Here is a 15,710-nt window from a genome sequence, read left to right as displayed (position 1 = left end):
AACATTGTCATTACGTTGCATGAACTGGCCCTTCGAATGATTTCTGGGACAGCAAACATTTTAATGTTTGAATAAAATTTTAGCCTGTTTATACATTTTGTGGCAAATAACAGTAACTTAATGACTGCCAGTTGCTATCAGCACACATTTTACAGGTTAATCAGGTACCGAGTCAAATTCTCAAGGAGACAGATTTTGAATTTTGAAGTAAAATGACAAAAAGCAGCGATGGGCTTCACCATCAACAGCCGACGTATTCGTCCAGTCGCCCAACCCTGTTGTGAACTTATTAAGGCAGTAGCTTAAAACTCTTGACAGTGTTGTTGGATAGATTTAATTACAGCTTCTGAAATGGAATTAATGCAAATACGAATTAGAACCTCTCCAGAGACAGAACTGATCAGATTTACTACATGTAAGCCTTCAGCTCCACGATGCATCAGGCTACATTTTGCAGTGTTCTGTTACACCCCTAATCGATGATGATGAATATATCCTCTCACTTCAGGATGACGTTCAGTCCGCCCCAGCCGAGTCGCCCCCCTCCTTCAAGCCTCCGCCCCCTCCGGGGGTGCAGAGGCGTCCAAGTAGACGAGATGTGCTCAACAAGTGTCCCTCGTCCGAATCCTCCCACTCAGGCTTGTACTTCACCGCACCGGCCTCTCACAACCACAGCAAAGAGCCGGGACAGTCCGCCGCCTCACCCTCACTGCACCACAAACGCCCCAGGGACGCTTCCCGGGACTACGCCGCCGTCCGAAAGAGAGAGCCCACCGCGCCGCCCAAAAAAGAACACATAACGTCCGCTCAGTTGTCCAAAGTCGCCCAGCACAACATTGGCCCTTTTCCCCGGGTTCAGTCCCCCGGCAGAGGCACCAAACCTGCTCCCCCGTCCCCCTCACCTCCACCTCCACCGCCTCTCCCTGCTCCCACTCTCCCCCCTGCTCTGCCCCTAAAGCCGGCCTCCATGTCCAAAGCCTCCCCGGCCGCCTCTGCTGCCACTAAACAGCAGTTTGTGACAGTGGAGGTTCACAGGCCCAACGCTGAACCCGACGTCAATGAGGTTCGGCCGCTGCCTCAAGCTCGAGGTAAGAAACACGGAGCTGCAGGTCTAACATGGGTTTAATAGAGGGGTTACAACATGTAGGGCTGCAACTATGTACTATTCAATCAATTTATTAGCTATTATAAAATATGACCAGAAAATATGGAAAATGAAGTCTTAGCTATATCCACAGTGGTGTTAAATAAAGATAAAAGAAGTTGTAAAAACAACAGTCACGAAGCATTCATCGCACCCTCAGTTGAAATTTGAATAATAAATGTGTCGTCACGTAGTCGTTAGTGATGAGCGAAACTCTGCTGATTAATATGCTGATTAAAATTGCACAGGTCTGCTGCATCAGGTGCCTCCAACTGCAGCTCAACAGTTTCAGTCTTCTGGTGTTTGCTGATTGTCCAAATGTCCTCGAATTATGAGTTGATAGAAGTTGAAATCAAACACCGGCAGACTCTGGTACAGATCAACATTAATGGTAAAAGCAGCAGAGTTATTATAAAGGCTTAATTAGAGCAGTCTGTCTTTAGAACGTTACATTCCTGTACTACTAAACTGCATTCTCATTTACATTCTGAAGGAAGCGTCATTTTGTTTTCAAGTAAACCTGATTTATGATCTGTGACGTGGTGTTAAAATGGTCAGTTTGGAAGAGCGATAAAGTCCTCGTTAGGAGCCATAAACCAGACTTTTACCCAGAAGACCAGCATCCAATGACTGACGAGAAGCCATCAATCTCAGATTTAAGTTTTGTTTGCTTTGGGTTTTCACTTTCCGGTAAACTCTACCAGTTTCGGAGGACGCAACAAAAAAGCTCAAACAATCCCCAGATGGTGTGTTCAGTCAGTTTGGATTCATGTTGTAGCTTATATCAGTGTATATCCAATCATCTGCACAAATCCAGACCATAATAGAAACCACCTCTCCTGTATCTCTGTACAATTAGGACTGTTCTCACAAATGCATCTTTCAATTAACACCTGTTCAACCAGTAATTAGAGATCATGATGAAAGCTGCCTCTGATACTGTTTCAGGAGGTCAGACTTTGGCAATTGACTTTTTTTCCCCCTTTAGGCATCAAACCTTCATGGCTAAGTGAAGGAAAATACCACACTTTAACACATTTTACAGGTTAACAGCTTGGTTATTCTGAGACGCCTAATTGGTTAAAGTTGGGAAAATTGTCATGATTTGGGTAAAAATATAATAATTTTACTGCATGTCTGAAGCTTGTCCTCCATTTTCTGGGTTATCGTGGGAAGTCAAACCTAAAATATGATTGACTGGCTGAAAAGGAGCGACAGTGAAGCAGTAAAATAAATGGCAAAGATGCGCTGAGTAGAAATGGATTTGTGATACGTTGCAAACAAACCAGCAGAAAACTGCAGTTTAGTTGTATAGAAACGTAATTTAGTGGAGACTGTGCCAGACAACCTCAGTGTGTCTAAATGCCCCATACATATTATCTATAGGGTGTAGTTAATTCAGTAGCTCTTAGTTTAAACAATGAGGATAACAAGACTATTCCTGCAGAAACTATCCAATATTCTGCGACATGTTTGAAGATGAGCATTTCTGACTCATAAAGCAAACTGCTACTGTATCCACATATTGCTCTTTATAGCTTTTTTCCAGCTGAAATAATCTGTTTATCGTAACACACTATTTTTCTCTGCTGTCGCTGGTGTTATTTTACATATAGCACATCCATAAATCATGTTAGTTGCAGTCTAGTTTCCAAATATGCTGAAGGCGGCCTAAACGCGGATATGAAACATATCAAACAAATATGAACACTGGAAACAAACAATGGGGTTTTCTATATTCATGTAAATGTCATATCTGATTATATTATAGCAAGAAAATACTTCTGTGGGTTTGGTTGTTTGGTTACAAGTTGCACAAAGACATAAGTTTGCTTGAAGCAGACGGACATAAACTTCTGTGTATTTGCATTACGACTGTTTGGTCCTTATAAAAGCAGCTGTAGATGTATGATCATTTCTTTGAGGATTAGAAACACCCATGGGTGCAGCCCAGATCATTTCAATGTTGTGGAACCAGGCCTTATATTTATCTAGTCGGTGCATTTTCTGCTGATTATGACAAACACAAATCTCACTTATGATAATGTAGGACTCTGGATTACATACTGATGCACATGAATCAACAAAACAATGTTTTTCTGCACAGTGTGTTTAAATGATGTCGACGTTATCAAAGATTTTTTTCCCCTCAGTATGTTTAATTGTCAGAATTGTTCGGCCAAAAATCCTGTTATGCTGCTAATGTTGAACTATAAATACTTCTGGAGGCTTTGAAGATTCAGAATTGATTATGAAACATTCAGATCAGATAAACTGCATTTGGGGTTTATGCAGTGATCCCGGGCTGATCCTGGGGTTTGTTAATTGTCAAAAATATGCTGCGTCAGTGATGAGGCAGCGCATTAATGCTGTGTGTGTAATCTGTGTATTTATTTGGGCTTAATGCGCTTAAATGAGCAATTACCCAGAACACAGCGTACGATAGCTGCTGTGTGCAGAACATCACTAATCTTAACGGGCTTTTGTGCAAAATCCAATCAAAAGTGGGGAGTTTGTTTATTTGAGAACATTTTGATCTGAGCATTTATTTGTTTTAAAGTAAACTCGGGGAGGTTTGCTGTGAAAGAGCAGAGCGGTAACATGATGTTTGAAGTCCGGCGTCGTGTTGACTTTCTGTGACATGGCGTCTGCTGCTTCCCCTCAGGCGGCGCCCTGTCTCAGCTGTCAGACAGCGGACAAACCCTCAGCGAGGACAGCGGCGTGGACATCGCTGAGTCAGGACACGTCAGCAAAGACAGTAGCCCCCATTCCTCACGCACCCGCCTCCCCCGAGACCCCCAGGGGGGCGGGGGGGACAACAACAACCCCTCCAAACCGGTGAGGGGGCGACTCAGAGGAGCTCAAACATTGGATGGATGAGTGAGCCGACGCTCAAACTGCAGGGAATTGATGTGTGGTTGGCTGATTTAGCAGCCAGCGATGTTGTGCTTCTGTCTTTGTGAGGACCGCTTTTGAAACTTAAAATTTTAGCGAAGCTTTTACTTTGAAAAACGATGACAGTTTTGCAAAGTGAGGACAGTTTTTTTTCAAATTTACGGGCTTTTAGGGTCATGCTTTTTGAAACGGGAAAGTGAGGACATATTGGGAAAGCAAGGGCACTCTTAGAAAGTGAACATATTTTTTGGTAATTGAAAACCTTTTTGGAGAAGAAAGGACATTTTTAAAAGTGAGGACATTTTCAGAAAGTCAAGACATTTCGGCAGAAAATAGGGACATTTGGGACATTTTTGGAAAGTAGTGACATTTAGTCAAATCCTCACTTCTTCAAGTGGTTGTCTGAGGTATAGGACTTTGTTTAAGGTCAGAATTAGATTTAGTCACTCTGGTGATTCAATAAAACCCCCAAACCTCCTCTCTTTGTATATTAAAGTCTACATGAAAATAATCACCTTCTTACCTTTTAAATGGCTTAGATGCAACTCGACACCATTGTTTCCTTGAGAATGTGCAAATATAGGAAGTTCTCAACCCTCTGCTCATTGCAGCTTGAGCACACCAGCTCACTTACACGTCTTAGGAGTAAATCTTCAAGGAACCGTTTATGGTTCCTCACATTGCCCATGTGGAGGAACTTTCAAAATGGTTCCTCTGATGTAAAGGTTACTCAAGTAGCCCCTTAGAAAGGTCCTTCAGAGAACCGCTTTGTGAGGTTTATGGTTCTACTTTGACCTCATTATTATGGGATTTTTTTTACCCCCCAAACAAAAGAAAAAATATTAAACAATATTGCAGTTGTTCCTCAATAAACAGACTTTTTTCGTTATCTCAGCAAATAGGAGTCAGACAAGATCCCAGTTTGCCCACATATATAAAGCCATGATCTAAAACGTGCATTTAGTTGGTAACAACTCCAATGTTGTTTAAAAGAGGTTCAAAATTTAGTGCTAAAAAACTATAACCTAAAATAATTTCCTTATTTTTATTAGTAGGATTTGAAAAGTGGTTTATATGTGACTATAATTAAACAATGTCATACTTTCAGTCTTGTTATCTCATTATGATTAAAAAAAAGAACAATTTTACACATATGTATACAAATATAAACACAATAGTGGACTTTAACCAATTTGAATAACACATTTTAAAGCTACAATAACTAAAACAAAGTGTAAATACAAATGTAAAGTGTCTGTAAGGCCTCCAGCAGCCTCTTCTCTGATCTGAGCTGTTAGAAGTTCCTCCAGGAGCCCTTCAGGCGAGCTCAAATATCTCCAGAGTTCCTTGAGGGTCTCCTAATTCTAAAAAAGTATGACTCTGCAAGTGGTAACATTGGAGTTACTCAGCTATACATGTTGAACAAGAAGCCGAAAATGAAGATGAAGATGATACAGATCATCCCGTCCTACAAATCGACAGGATTGGTTGTTCAGGTTTGTTACATATGAAATCCTGACCATCTGAATCTGTGCGTTGGAGACTGTCATCAGTACGCCGCAGTTTCAAGGTAGAAGACGTACTCAGCCAAGGTGTTGACAGCTTGTTTCGCTCCTGATGTGTCCTCTAGCACGTAGAAGACACCATGCAGACATGTCAACAAGGTGTTTAAGTGTAATTAATGCATTATTGTGTCACCGTGGGTCCTCGCAAGAACAGAAGTTCAAGTGTGTGTGTGTCAGTTGCGAAACAAGCCCAGAGCTGCAGGTTGACAAATCAATGTTCTTTAATCCTCCTCCAGAGTCTGTTCTTAATCCTAACCGTGATCTCTTCTCTCCTCCCCCTGTTCGCTCACACCCACCGTTTCCTTTGTTTTCTGTTTATTTCTCACTCATGTCATTCATCCAGTCACATTCTCCATCATTTATTTAATCACTCGCCGCTGTGTAACGAAACGAAACCCTCAAGTCGCTCTCTGGTTCTTATTGATTGATGGAAGGAATAACAAGTAGGGATGGGAGTCGTCTGATTGTTTATGATAAGAGGGGCTGTTAGAGTCAGAGTTTTTTTTTTTTTCCAAGGAGAATTGAAGGCTGAATGGACCGCGTGTCATAAAAAAAAAAAAAAAAAAAAAGCTGCTTTTTATTACCGAGGCTTTTACCTTGTGCTTGTTCTTGAGTGTCGAACAAGAGGTTGGCTGAAAAGAGCAAAGTTATACGCTCGTAAAAACTTATGGAAGACAGTTTAAAGCATTGTTAAAGTCTCCTCATCTTTATGTCAGACGAAACACAATGGGATGCAGAATTATGGGCGAGGACGGCTCGCGCAAGAAAACTTTGCAAACGTTGTAACCATCTGGCCATTTCTGAAAACCTTAAACACGCTTCTGGGGTTTCCTGTCCATAATATACGATAAATTAGTGTCTGCTATTGCACTGGATTCAAACAACTTTCTTTAATTTGCATTTAAGTGGCAGAGAGTGTTGTCGGTATGTACAGTTTCTACACGTCAACAAAATAATTAGCAATTTTGAATGAACCTTTACTAATGAGTAAGATAAGATAAAATAAGCCTTCATTAATCCCACAGCTGGGGAATTTGCATTGTTATAGCAACAAAGGGGACAGTGCAAACATTTTAGGAATATCAGTACAACAATAAAACGATAATACAGAGAACTGTATTAATATGGCACAGATTTGTCCTTGAGGAGAAAAATAACAATAAATCACATATTCTAGTCCATGTGGAATAAAGGATGTTGCTCAGGGTTTTTAAATGTGCAAAATGTTCATAATTCACAGCTATGAATGTGTTGATAATCATTTCTAGAGTAGCAATAAATTAGATAACAATTTGAAAAAGGTCAGTCAGAGTAAGAATCTTTTGAGTTTTTGTGGTTTTACAGCCACAGCAGCGATAGCTCTGACAACCTGCCAACACCAAACAGCAGACAGACTAACTTAGCGACGCTACATCAAGCAGGTAAAGTGATATTTTTCTCTGGAGCTGATGGAAAACCTAATTATACGACGCTATAAGGAGAATGAATCCACACATGAATGCTAATGTTGTGTGGTGGAGGTGTAACTGTTTGCTAATACGTCGACTGCTCCGCGGGGTGGGTCTGCTTCTGTCAGCTCTGGGCTCTTTCTGTGACATAAAAAAGAAATTAATGGAGCTTTACTTGCCAGCTCAAGTGCAGCACTAAATGTGAGGGGCGGGGGGGGGGAGTAACAGGGACGGTCCCTGGCCTGAATCAAACTGCAGACTCTGCACTTATATGTTCTGCATCTTAACCGCTCCGCCAGCAGGATGCCTTTAATGGACACTGTAAACTCTAAACCTGGACGTGAAACCCCAGAAACAAGCTTCAGCTCATTTACACAGGTGGGAAAAAGAATCCCTGTAGGGGGAGCAGAAGCCTAACGAGAGCCGACATTAAGACGACTAAATAATGGAAATGGAATGAAAATTAAAAACGTGTTAGTGTTTTGTCCTCTCACTTGACGGATAAATATATGACCAGGACTGAATATGTACATGCTAATGTGGAGTCATGGCCTTTATGAATGCATAAGAAGACTCTCGAGTATTTCTGCACTGAGAAAACAAACAAAGGCGGAAAAATATATGTATGCACGGCGCACAAAGAGGAGGCAGACGAATACGAGAGGCTGTGTAGTGTTATGAATATATTTAGGTTTATAAATATGCATTAACGCTGTTCTTCTTCCTATATTCCCGCCTTGCTTCAGCCGGGCCTGTTGGAGCCCACGTCTACACTAGTGAGGGTGGCAAAGAGTGCCAGCACCCTGGGTATCGCCATCGAAGGCGGAGCCAACACTCGCCAACCGCTACCACGGATTGTCACAATACAGGTGAGTCAGGAAGGAAACACAAACGGTGTCTATGTAAAGATAGATGAACCCTTCATGGGTTTCCTGAAGAGGAGTTTTGAAGCTCATCATCGCCAGCCCCCTAACACCCAACTAATCCAAAATTTAGCAAGATGGGAAGCAGAATATGACGGCACCAACCTGTCATTCAAACCGACCACACTTTTAATTATCTATTATCCATCCTCTGAACCCCAAGAAGTTTTTGGACATTTATACTCCCATTTTTTGTCACCGTTGGCTCATTTTTCACTGCCGTATGAAGTCCTGCACCTCTATGGAAACAACAAAAGATAAGAGAAAACTTTTTTAATCCCCAGAAGGTTTTTGTTTTTTTTACTTTGACCATAGCTACAAGTAGGGAGAACTCAGAAAAGGTTTTTGTTTAATATAGCAAAAGTTATAATGCTATAGATCATAAAAAAGAAACATGACAGTTGAATTTCTTTGATTATTAATTTTGCAAAAATATATTTTTAAAAAATGGAATAAGTTTGTGCAACATGTTCAAGTGCCTGCAGGTGTTACCAGCACTGGAAAAAAAACACTTACCAACTTCTATAAACTAGATGTTTTTCACAATACTCCACAGATAAAGTTGAGAAAAATATTGAATCATGCTGAATGCATAACGACTTGCTGACTCCCCTGTATACCTTTTCTGAGCCATGCTGATCAAGTATGTTGAATTTTCTAACTATACTTGTCTTCTCTCTCCTCTGTATAAACACAGTCGAGTACTTCATGTTTTTTTTGTTTTGTTTTGTTTTTAAAGTATCTGGTGCAACTGAGTTATATTTGATGAAAATTTTTTGAAGACATCTGTAACATGAAGTGTTCAGATGCTTCAGTTTAAGTTTAGATTGAGTTAATTTTCCAGACAAAACTGCATGTCACATATGATTCATTCAAGTACCAACAGAGGGGAGAAAATGTGAGGATTTATCCTGTTTTTACAGCTTCTGGTTCTGGTAAATGTTATTAATTGGTAGTTATTTTAATATAACATGCCTTTAAAATCCACTAGCAGGTTTTGGGGTGAGATATATAAAAATTATCCTCGTGTACAGTTGTCCTAAAAGAGGAAATTAGCTATAAAGAACCAAAAATTGTTCCTTCTTCCAGGCTGTAAACATGTTTATTTGTGCTGTAAAGTTGAATATTTTACCATCGGGGTCTACAGGGATTAACTACTTTCTGGAGCCGACCCCTGGTGGCCATTCTGGGAACTTCAGTTTTCTCCACAGGTTGCTTTTTGAAAATAATCCTTAAAATAAAGCCACCTCTAGGCTCTCCTCTCTTAAACCAGTTTGCTTAATAACGTGCAGTCTGCTCCATTTCCATTAATATTCTCCCCACATTGTCGGCCCGTGTTTATTATCCCAGTTTGGGTTCTCCGTCATGGTTCCACACACCCACTTTCCAGGTGGGATTTGATGTCCTTTAAGGCTGTCTATGGATTTAGACTGCAGCTGAACTCACACTGAGATTCCTGCTAATTCTCTCCTCATTGGGGGTCCGCAAAGATGATTACAACATTAATGGCTTACAAGAATGAGGCTTGACTGCCTGGAGATTTGGGCATTTACTTGTTCTGTGTGAGGCCGTTGGTGTAATGTGTGTGTGTGGATGTTTAATAATGAGCAGATTATTTACCACATTTAATTTAAAAGCTAAATATGAGCATCAGTTCGGTAGTAATGAGGGGGTGCTGTTAAATCTAGAGCAGAGATTTGATGTTTGCAGAACAGGAAGGTCTGAATTTAAGTCCAAATATTGAAAGCTTAACAACCAATGACAAGTTAGTCACCTCTGAAGAAAGCTATTATTGCGACCTGGTGTGCATATATATCTGCCTGACATGGTGATTTGCGAATCAACACAGGCTGCATTAGCTCAGGGCTATCTGCAGCATTAATCACTGTCTAAACACAGAGGACCGGCGAGTTACCATTTCCAGATCAGAGCGGCGACCAGCTACCGACTCCTACAGTCCACACCCCGTTCTAAGCTCCTCTCAGCCTCCCACTCCACAGAGGTGGTGATTGAAATAAAAAAGGGTGGCTGATTGCGAAAGGGGGACGGATAAAAGGATTGGAAATCAGCACATTCAAAATCAAATAGCGCACTGGAAAGAAAAAGGACAGCAAGGGTGTAGAGTAAAGCATGCAAAAGAAGCGAGGGGAGTTGTTAATGAGGAGAGGAGGGATGAGGGAGGATTTGCTCACATGAGGAAGTGGAGGTTTGGGTGCTGTGGGTGGATGCGGTGTTTTAGGTATTTGGTGGCTGTGTAGGTGGAGGGAAGGTCGTTGTGATAAGACTGCAGAACCGCTGTTGTTCCCGTCAGCGCTTCTGATACGAATCCACAACGCTGAGCCGTGTTCTGCTCCTTTTTAAACGTTTTCTATCTGATGTTTCTTTTTTCGGTTAATTTTATATCACAGCTTTGATTATCGTATATTCCTCCGGTTCATTCAGCCACACAACAAGGCACCGGCTCTTTAATGAAGAGCAAATTACTGATAAGATGTAAAGCATTCGGTGAAACCATCCGTCTAATTATCAGATTGAGTTTGTTTCGCTTGAGTGGACTCTTTTTTTTTTCCGCCACGTTTTATTTTCGGACACAAACCAAACAGTGGAAGTTAGTAGCATCGGTCCATTGTGGCCACTGGAAGCTCAGATATTCAGGAGGACACGGGAGTTAAAGAGAAAAACGGTACAAGGCCAAGTTCTTTTTATTCTTTCTTGTTTATCACAAATATTCATCTAAGCTTTTGAAAAAGTGGCCAACATTTCATCTGTGTGTACATTCTTGCAGCTGGTGCAGAGCCCATTCACAGGCCTAGAGTGTAATTACACTCAGTCTCCTAGCAACTAAGAATGCTAGTAAATAATTGTTATTGATTAAATGCTGTTAAGAATTTAACCGTTTAAAAACATTTTAACCAACAGGACGGGCTTTGTTCGTTCAGTGTTAGACTGAGCTGTTGGTTTATTATCTGAGTCATTTATGAGGCAAACAACGTGAGACATACGTCACCGTGACAACGTATGTCACGTGATCAACACCAGGAAGTATCATGACAGCTGGGTTATGTTCACGTTGTTGATTAATCATGAATTAATTGTTAATTAATTGATTGTAATCTACTACACACGGATGCATACTTGTTGCTATTATACGACTTTCCTTGTCCATTGGAGTCTGTTTTTGAGACTGTTGCCTACGTCAGCAGTAGGTGGTATTGAGGTATTCCATGCATGCGCACTTCGTTGGCTGTGGTTCAGGTGGTAGAGCGGGTTGTCCACTGATGGCAAGGTTGGCGGTTCAATCCCCGGTTCCCCCCACATGCCGAAGTGGGCAAGACACTGAACCCCAAATGGCTCCCAATGGTAGATTAGCGCCTTGCATGGCAGCTCTGTCGCCATTGGTGTATGAATGTGTGTGTGAATGGGTGAATGAGAAACATTGTAAAGCGCTTTGAGTGCCGCAAAGGTAGAAAAGCGCTATATAAGTGCAGACCATTTACCATTTACCATTCTACTCCTGAGCGTCATCAGGGCTGCACACAAACGTCTACAAACCTTTGTGGACTTGGGGAGGTGACAAAGCTTTAGTCACATGGGCTCTACGATGACTTCAGGCTCAGTCAGGACTCCAAAAAGACCCCCAAAAATAGCCAGCGTTCGTCCAATGTGCTTAAAACTCAACATTGTATTCAACAAAGTCTCTGCAGAATTACATTCCTCTACAACTAAACTGCATTCTAAAATGCATTTTCAAGGGAATGCAGTTTTGTTTTGAAATAAACGTAATTTGTGAAAGACAACCAGTTTGTAAGACCGACAAAGTTTTTACCTAGAAGACCAGGGTTCGAGTCTTTTGATGGACGAGAGAATATCTCAGAATTCAGTTTAATTTCTGGGTTTTCACTTGCTTTTGGGTAGGTTTAGACACCAAAACTACGTGGTTAGATTTAGGAAAATGTCATTGTCAGGGTTTAAATTGGATATTTTCACTACATATTTGAAGCGTCTTCTACATTTTCTAGGTTACAGGGTGACAAGTCCCGCCCCATTTGTTATTTGATTGGTTGGCTGAAAAGGAGCGACAGTGACGCAGTGAAATAAATGGAAGGAAACATTGATTTGAAACGTGTTTGTTATATTTTACAAACCTACTCAGCCACAAAATACGTACTGCACTTCCTTAAATCATCAAAGTTAAGTCACCAAGTTCATTTTTGACGTGGGAAATTTAGTATAAACCACATTCTTTGTAAGAGTGAAAACAAACTTTTGCTTGAAAATGTTTATTTTTATGAGCGGGAAAAAAACCCTTTTGTTATAATGTAGCTTATATATATTTTGAAAAAAATGTTGTCCACTGAAGCCGTCCTCCTCAAAGGTGATGAACCCTTTAAATGTGTGTAATCCCAGCTAACTGGGAAAAGGTTGGTCTTTTATTGTTCGGGGCTTTTCAAGACACCTTTTCAAAACACCAGAAAGGTTAAAAGTGGATCAGATGTGTGTTTAAGCAAAGAACAGACGGACACAAACACACAGATTCCTTCATTTCTTGACATGCAGGTCAAGAAGCTTCACTTCAGTCCAGGATTGTTTGTGATATTAAAGGTTTCAAGATCACGCAGAGTAAGAATGTTACACTTAAAGGTCCCTGAATTATTCTTGTTTATCCAGTTAATGTAAGTCTCACGTCTTAATAATGTGTCGTTAACGCTCAGAAGATCACACAGATCATTCATTCCACTATGACTGGAACTCTGCTGTAGCTTTAAATCCAACTAGAGCCACTCTTTTTATTAAAAGGCAGAACAAAGCCCAACGAGGAGCCGGATTGTCCTGTTGTGACATCACGACAGGTTGTGAACCCATTCAGAGACACTCTGTGATCTATTGAGAGAGGAAATAAATGAGAGGAGGGTCTTTTATCATGTTTTGTGGCTCTCTAGACACACTGTGGACTCATAATTACATTCAAAAGCAATGAAAAAGTGGATTCTGCATAATAAGGCCCCCTTAAGAAATGAAGCCTCTGAAATGGTTTGACCCCTAACCGATCCCTCTCGGCCTCACAGACACTTCACGGAGACGCTAATAAAACTAAAAAAAAATGCACCTCATTGCTCTGGATAATAGCTGAGGAAATGGGAACTTTGGCCCTGCGTCAATAGCTTTTAGACGTGCAGCGCAGCCTCTTGAACCGAGGTTAGAGCTCAGTTTAACACATTAAAGATCATTTAAACTGTTCATGTGAGTTTCATTACAATCAGAGCGAAGTTGTGAATTTCTCTTATCTAAACTTTGCTTTGCCGAGGTGCAAACTCTATCGATTACAAAGCAAGACGGAGCCACGAGCGCCGGAGCCACACGACACCGCTGCTACATCCCTGAACAATAACAGCTTCAGCGTTATTTACAGACATTAATAACATGACAGCCCCGAGGTCGCCGACGAGGAAGGACACGTTTAGGTTTCAAGGTGGAAGAAGAAAAGTTTTGCTCTGTCATCTGGGGAGCGCTAACTCGATGTTATTAGGCCCTTGAGCAAGGCAGGCCACCGTCTCCGAGTCAGAACCGAGCAGCAGAGTGATAAACCCGCTTTGAGAGAGAAAAGGAAAAAAAAAAGAAAGAGGTTAATTTAGTTTGTGGCTTTCCGCTGGGCGTCGGCGGCATCCTGGGGACACATGATGGCATCACATCAAAGCGAGTGGCCTTTACAGCAGTGTCTCTCTGCTGTATTGAAAATAAGCTCGGCGGAGTCGTGATACAACAAACCGCCGCCTTCTGCGTTTTCTGTCTCTCCGGGCTCCGAGCTCCTCGTCTCAGGTCGCCTCAATCAGCTGGACCGAGGATGAGATACAGGCGAGGAGCCCTGCTGCCGGTCATTATCGGCCGCCATCGCTGCTCCTGAGGCGACGGCTCTTTATCGCTGCTGTCCTCCCATTAGGATGAGCGAGCGCTCCGCTGGCTGCAGGTAATTGTTGTCTAAAGCCTGAGGAGCAGACGTGACGATGCAGTTTCAGTGTAGAAGGAGCTGCTGCTGCTTTCAGACATGTAGTCGTATAGTAATGAGGTTCAGAGTCACACAAACGGAAAACAGGACTTTAGATTTTGTTTTAAAAGTAATGTTTTGGGGGCTTTGAATTTTTTTTTCTCCAAGGAGTAGAAACTCTCAACAAGTTAGTCTCTGGAAAACTCTCAATATTTAAAGTTACACAAAATAAATGGACATTAATGTTAAAATCTTTATCTTTTATGTTATAGTTTAGAATTTTTACCAAGAGGAATTCAGATTTTACCTTGAATTTTTACATTTAATGTGAGAATTTTTAATTTTATATCATACAGTTGTTTATTTTGGAAACTTTTTTTTTAAACTAAATTGTTAAATTTAATATGTCAAATGTTTATGTCAGAGATCTAAATTTTAATGAAATTTTTTAGAAAAAAATTTTAAATTTTATTGTCATATTTTTAGATTTTTTTACCTCAACATTTTAGAATTGTATTTTTTTTTTAAATGTTCTAACTCTTAATTGTTTTTTGGTTTTTTTTTTTTTAATGATTGTAAAATCGTAATGTTTTATGTTATAGTTTTGAAACTATCCCCAGAGAAATTTGTACTTTACCTTATATTTTTAATTTTTATGTTATAAGTTAGAATTTTATATCACACAGTTGATTCTTTTATCCAGTGAATTGCGTTTTTTTTTTTTTTTTGTTAAAATGTTTACATTCTAGGTTATAACATTTTTAGGTCATATTTCTGAAATTTTGCCTAAAAATTGAGCCACTGTAGTCACACATAATCAGATCAGCTCCACGAGGAGGAAACCATGACTTATATTTATACAACTGAATGTATTTTTGGGGATTCAAATAGAATTTACAGCAACATCTCTGAATATTTACAACAGACTGACACTTTATCTCAGCAGATTGATCAATATTTAAAGTGACCAATCTTTCATTGTGTAAGTCGGCTCAGCAAACACTAAAGCTCCCGTCAGACTTAAATCTGAAACTCTGAACAGAAGCAGGTTTGCTCCACAGCATCAGTTACCATGGTTACGAGGAGGTCAAATAGAGCCACCATCGTGATTCTAAAGATTTTAAGCTCAACATACCTGCTCACACAATAATCTCACCTCGTAGTGCAGAACTGTGGTTTACAGATTCTGAATCAATGACATGATGAGAAATAACAGCAACAATGTGATGCTTTTGTCTTTAGTAGATCCTGAGATGTTCAACCAGCTTCAAATTAAAATGAAAGTAGGTTGACGGGCACATTTTAAAACATGTACATAGGAAAGTAGCTGACAGATCAATCTAAAACTTCTAAGATACTGTTTTAAATATCCGTAGTTTATGCTGGTTGGGTTGATGTGAAATCCTCCACTTCTTGTCTTCTTTCACATATGATTCTATTAGTTTGTCTTGATTTGCGTAAAAAGAGCTCCTAAATGACACACAGCGAGATATTTAGCTGTTCTACGTCCTGCAGTGGCGCTGAATTGATATAAATGACAGAAATGTCCAAAATGAACGTATAATGGAAGTAATTTCTCCTAAAACTGGTGTGAGTGGTCTTGATGTGATTAATAATGTGGAGGCTGCTGCTGATTTCCACTTCAGACCAGAGAGCAGCGAAGAAAAGAGCAGCAGTCATGACTTCATCACTTAAAGCCGTCCTCTGGCGCTGGAGCAGATTAAAATATGACTTTATGCAGGAGAGAAGCAG

General features: G+C 40.5%; 1 protein-coding gene across 1 annotated transcript in view; it reads left to right on the top strand.

The window, feature by feature from the left end:
• The window catches only part of LOC103372804 (whirlin-like), a 65,388-nt gene that overhangs the window by 44,258 nt on the left and 5,420 nt on the right, over positions 1-15,710 (top strand). Inside the window, exon 7 of the mRNA XM_008302538.1 lies at positions 7,799-7,921. Coding sequence (XP_008300760.1) covers positions 7,799-7,921 — 123 coding nt within the window. The remainder of the gene's footprint in view (positions 1-7,798; positions 7,922-15,710) is intronic.

This window comes from Stegastes partitus, unplaced genomic scaffold (assembly GCF_000690725.1).
Source record: "Stegastes partitus isolate 25-593 unplaced genomic scaffold, Stegastes_partitus-1.0.2 Scaffold1830, whole genome shotgun sequence".
Taxonomy (NCBI): domain Eukaryota; kingdom Metazoa; phylum Chordata; class Actinopteri; family Pomacentridae; genus Stegastes; species Stegastes partitus.
This window is presented reverse-complemented; position numbering and strand designations above follow the sequence as displayed.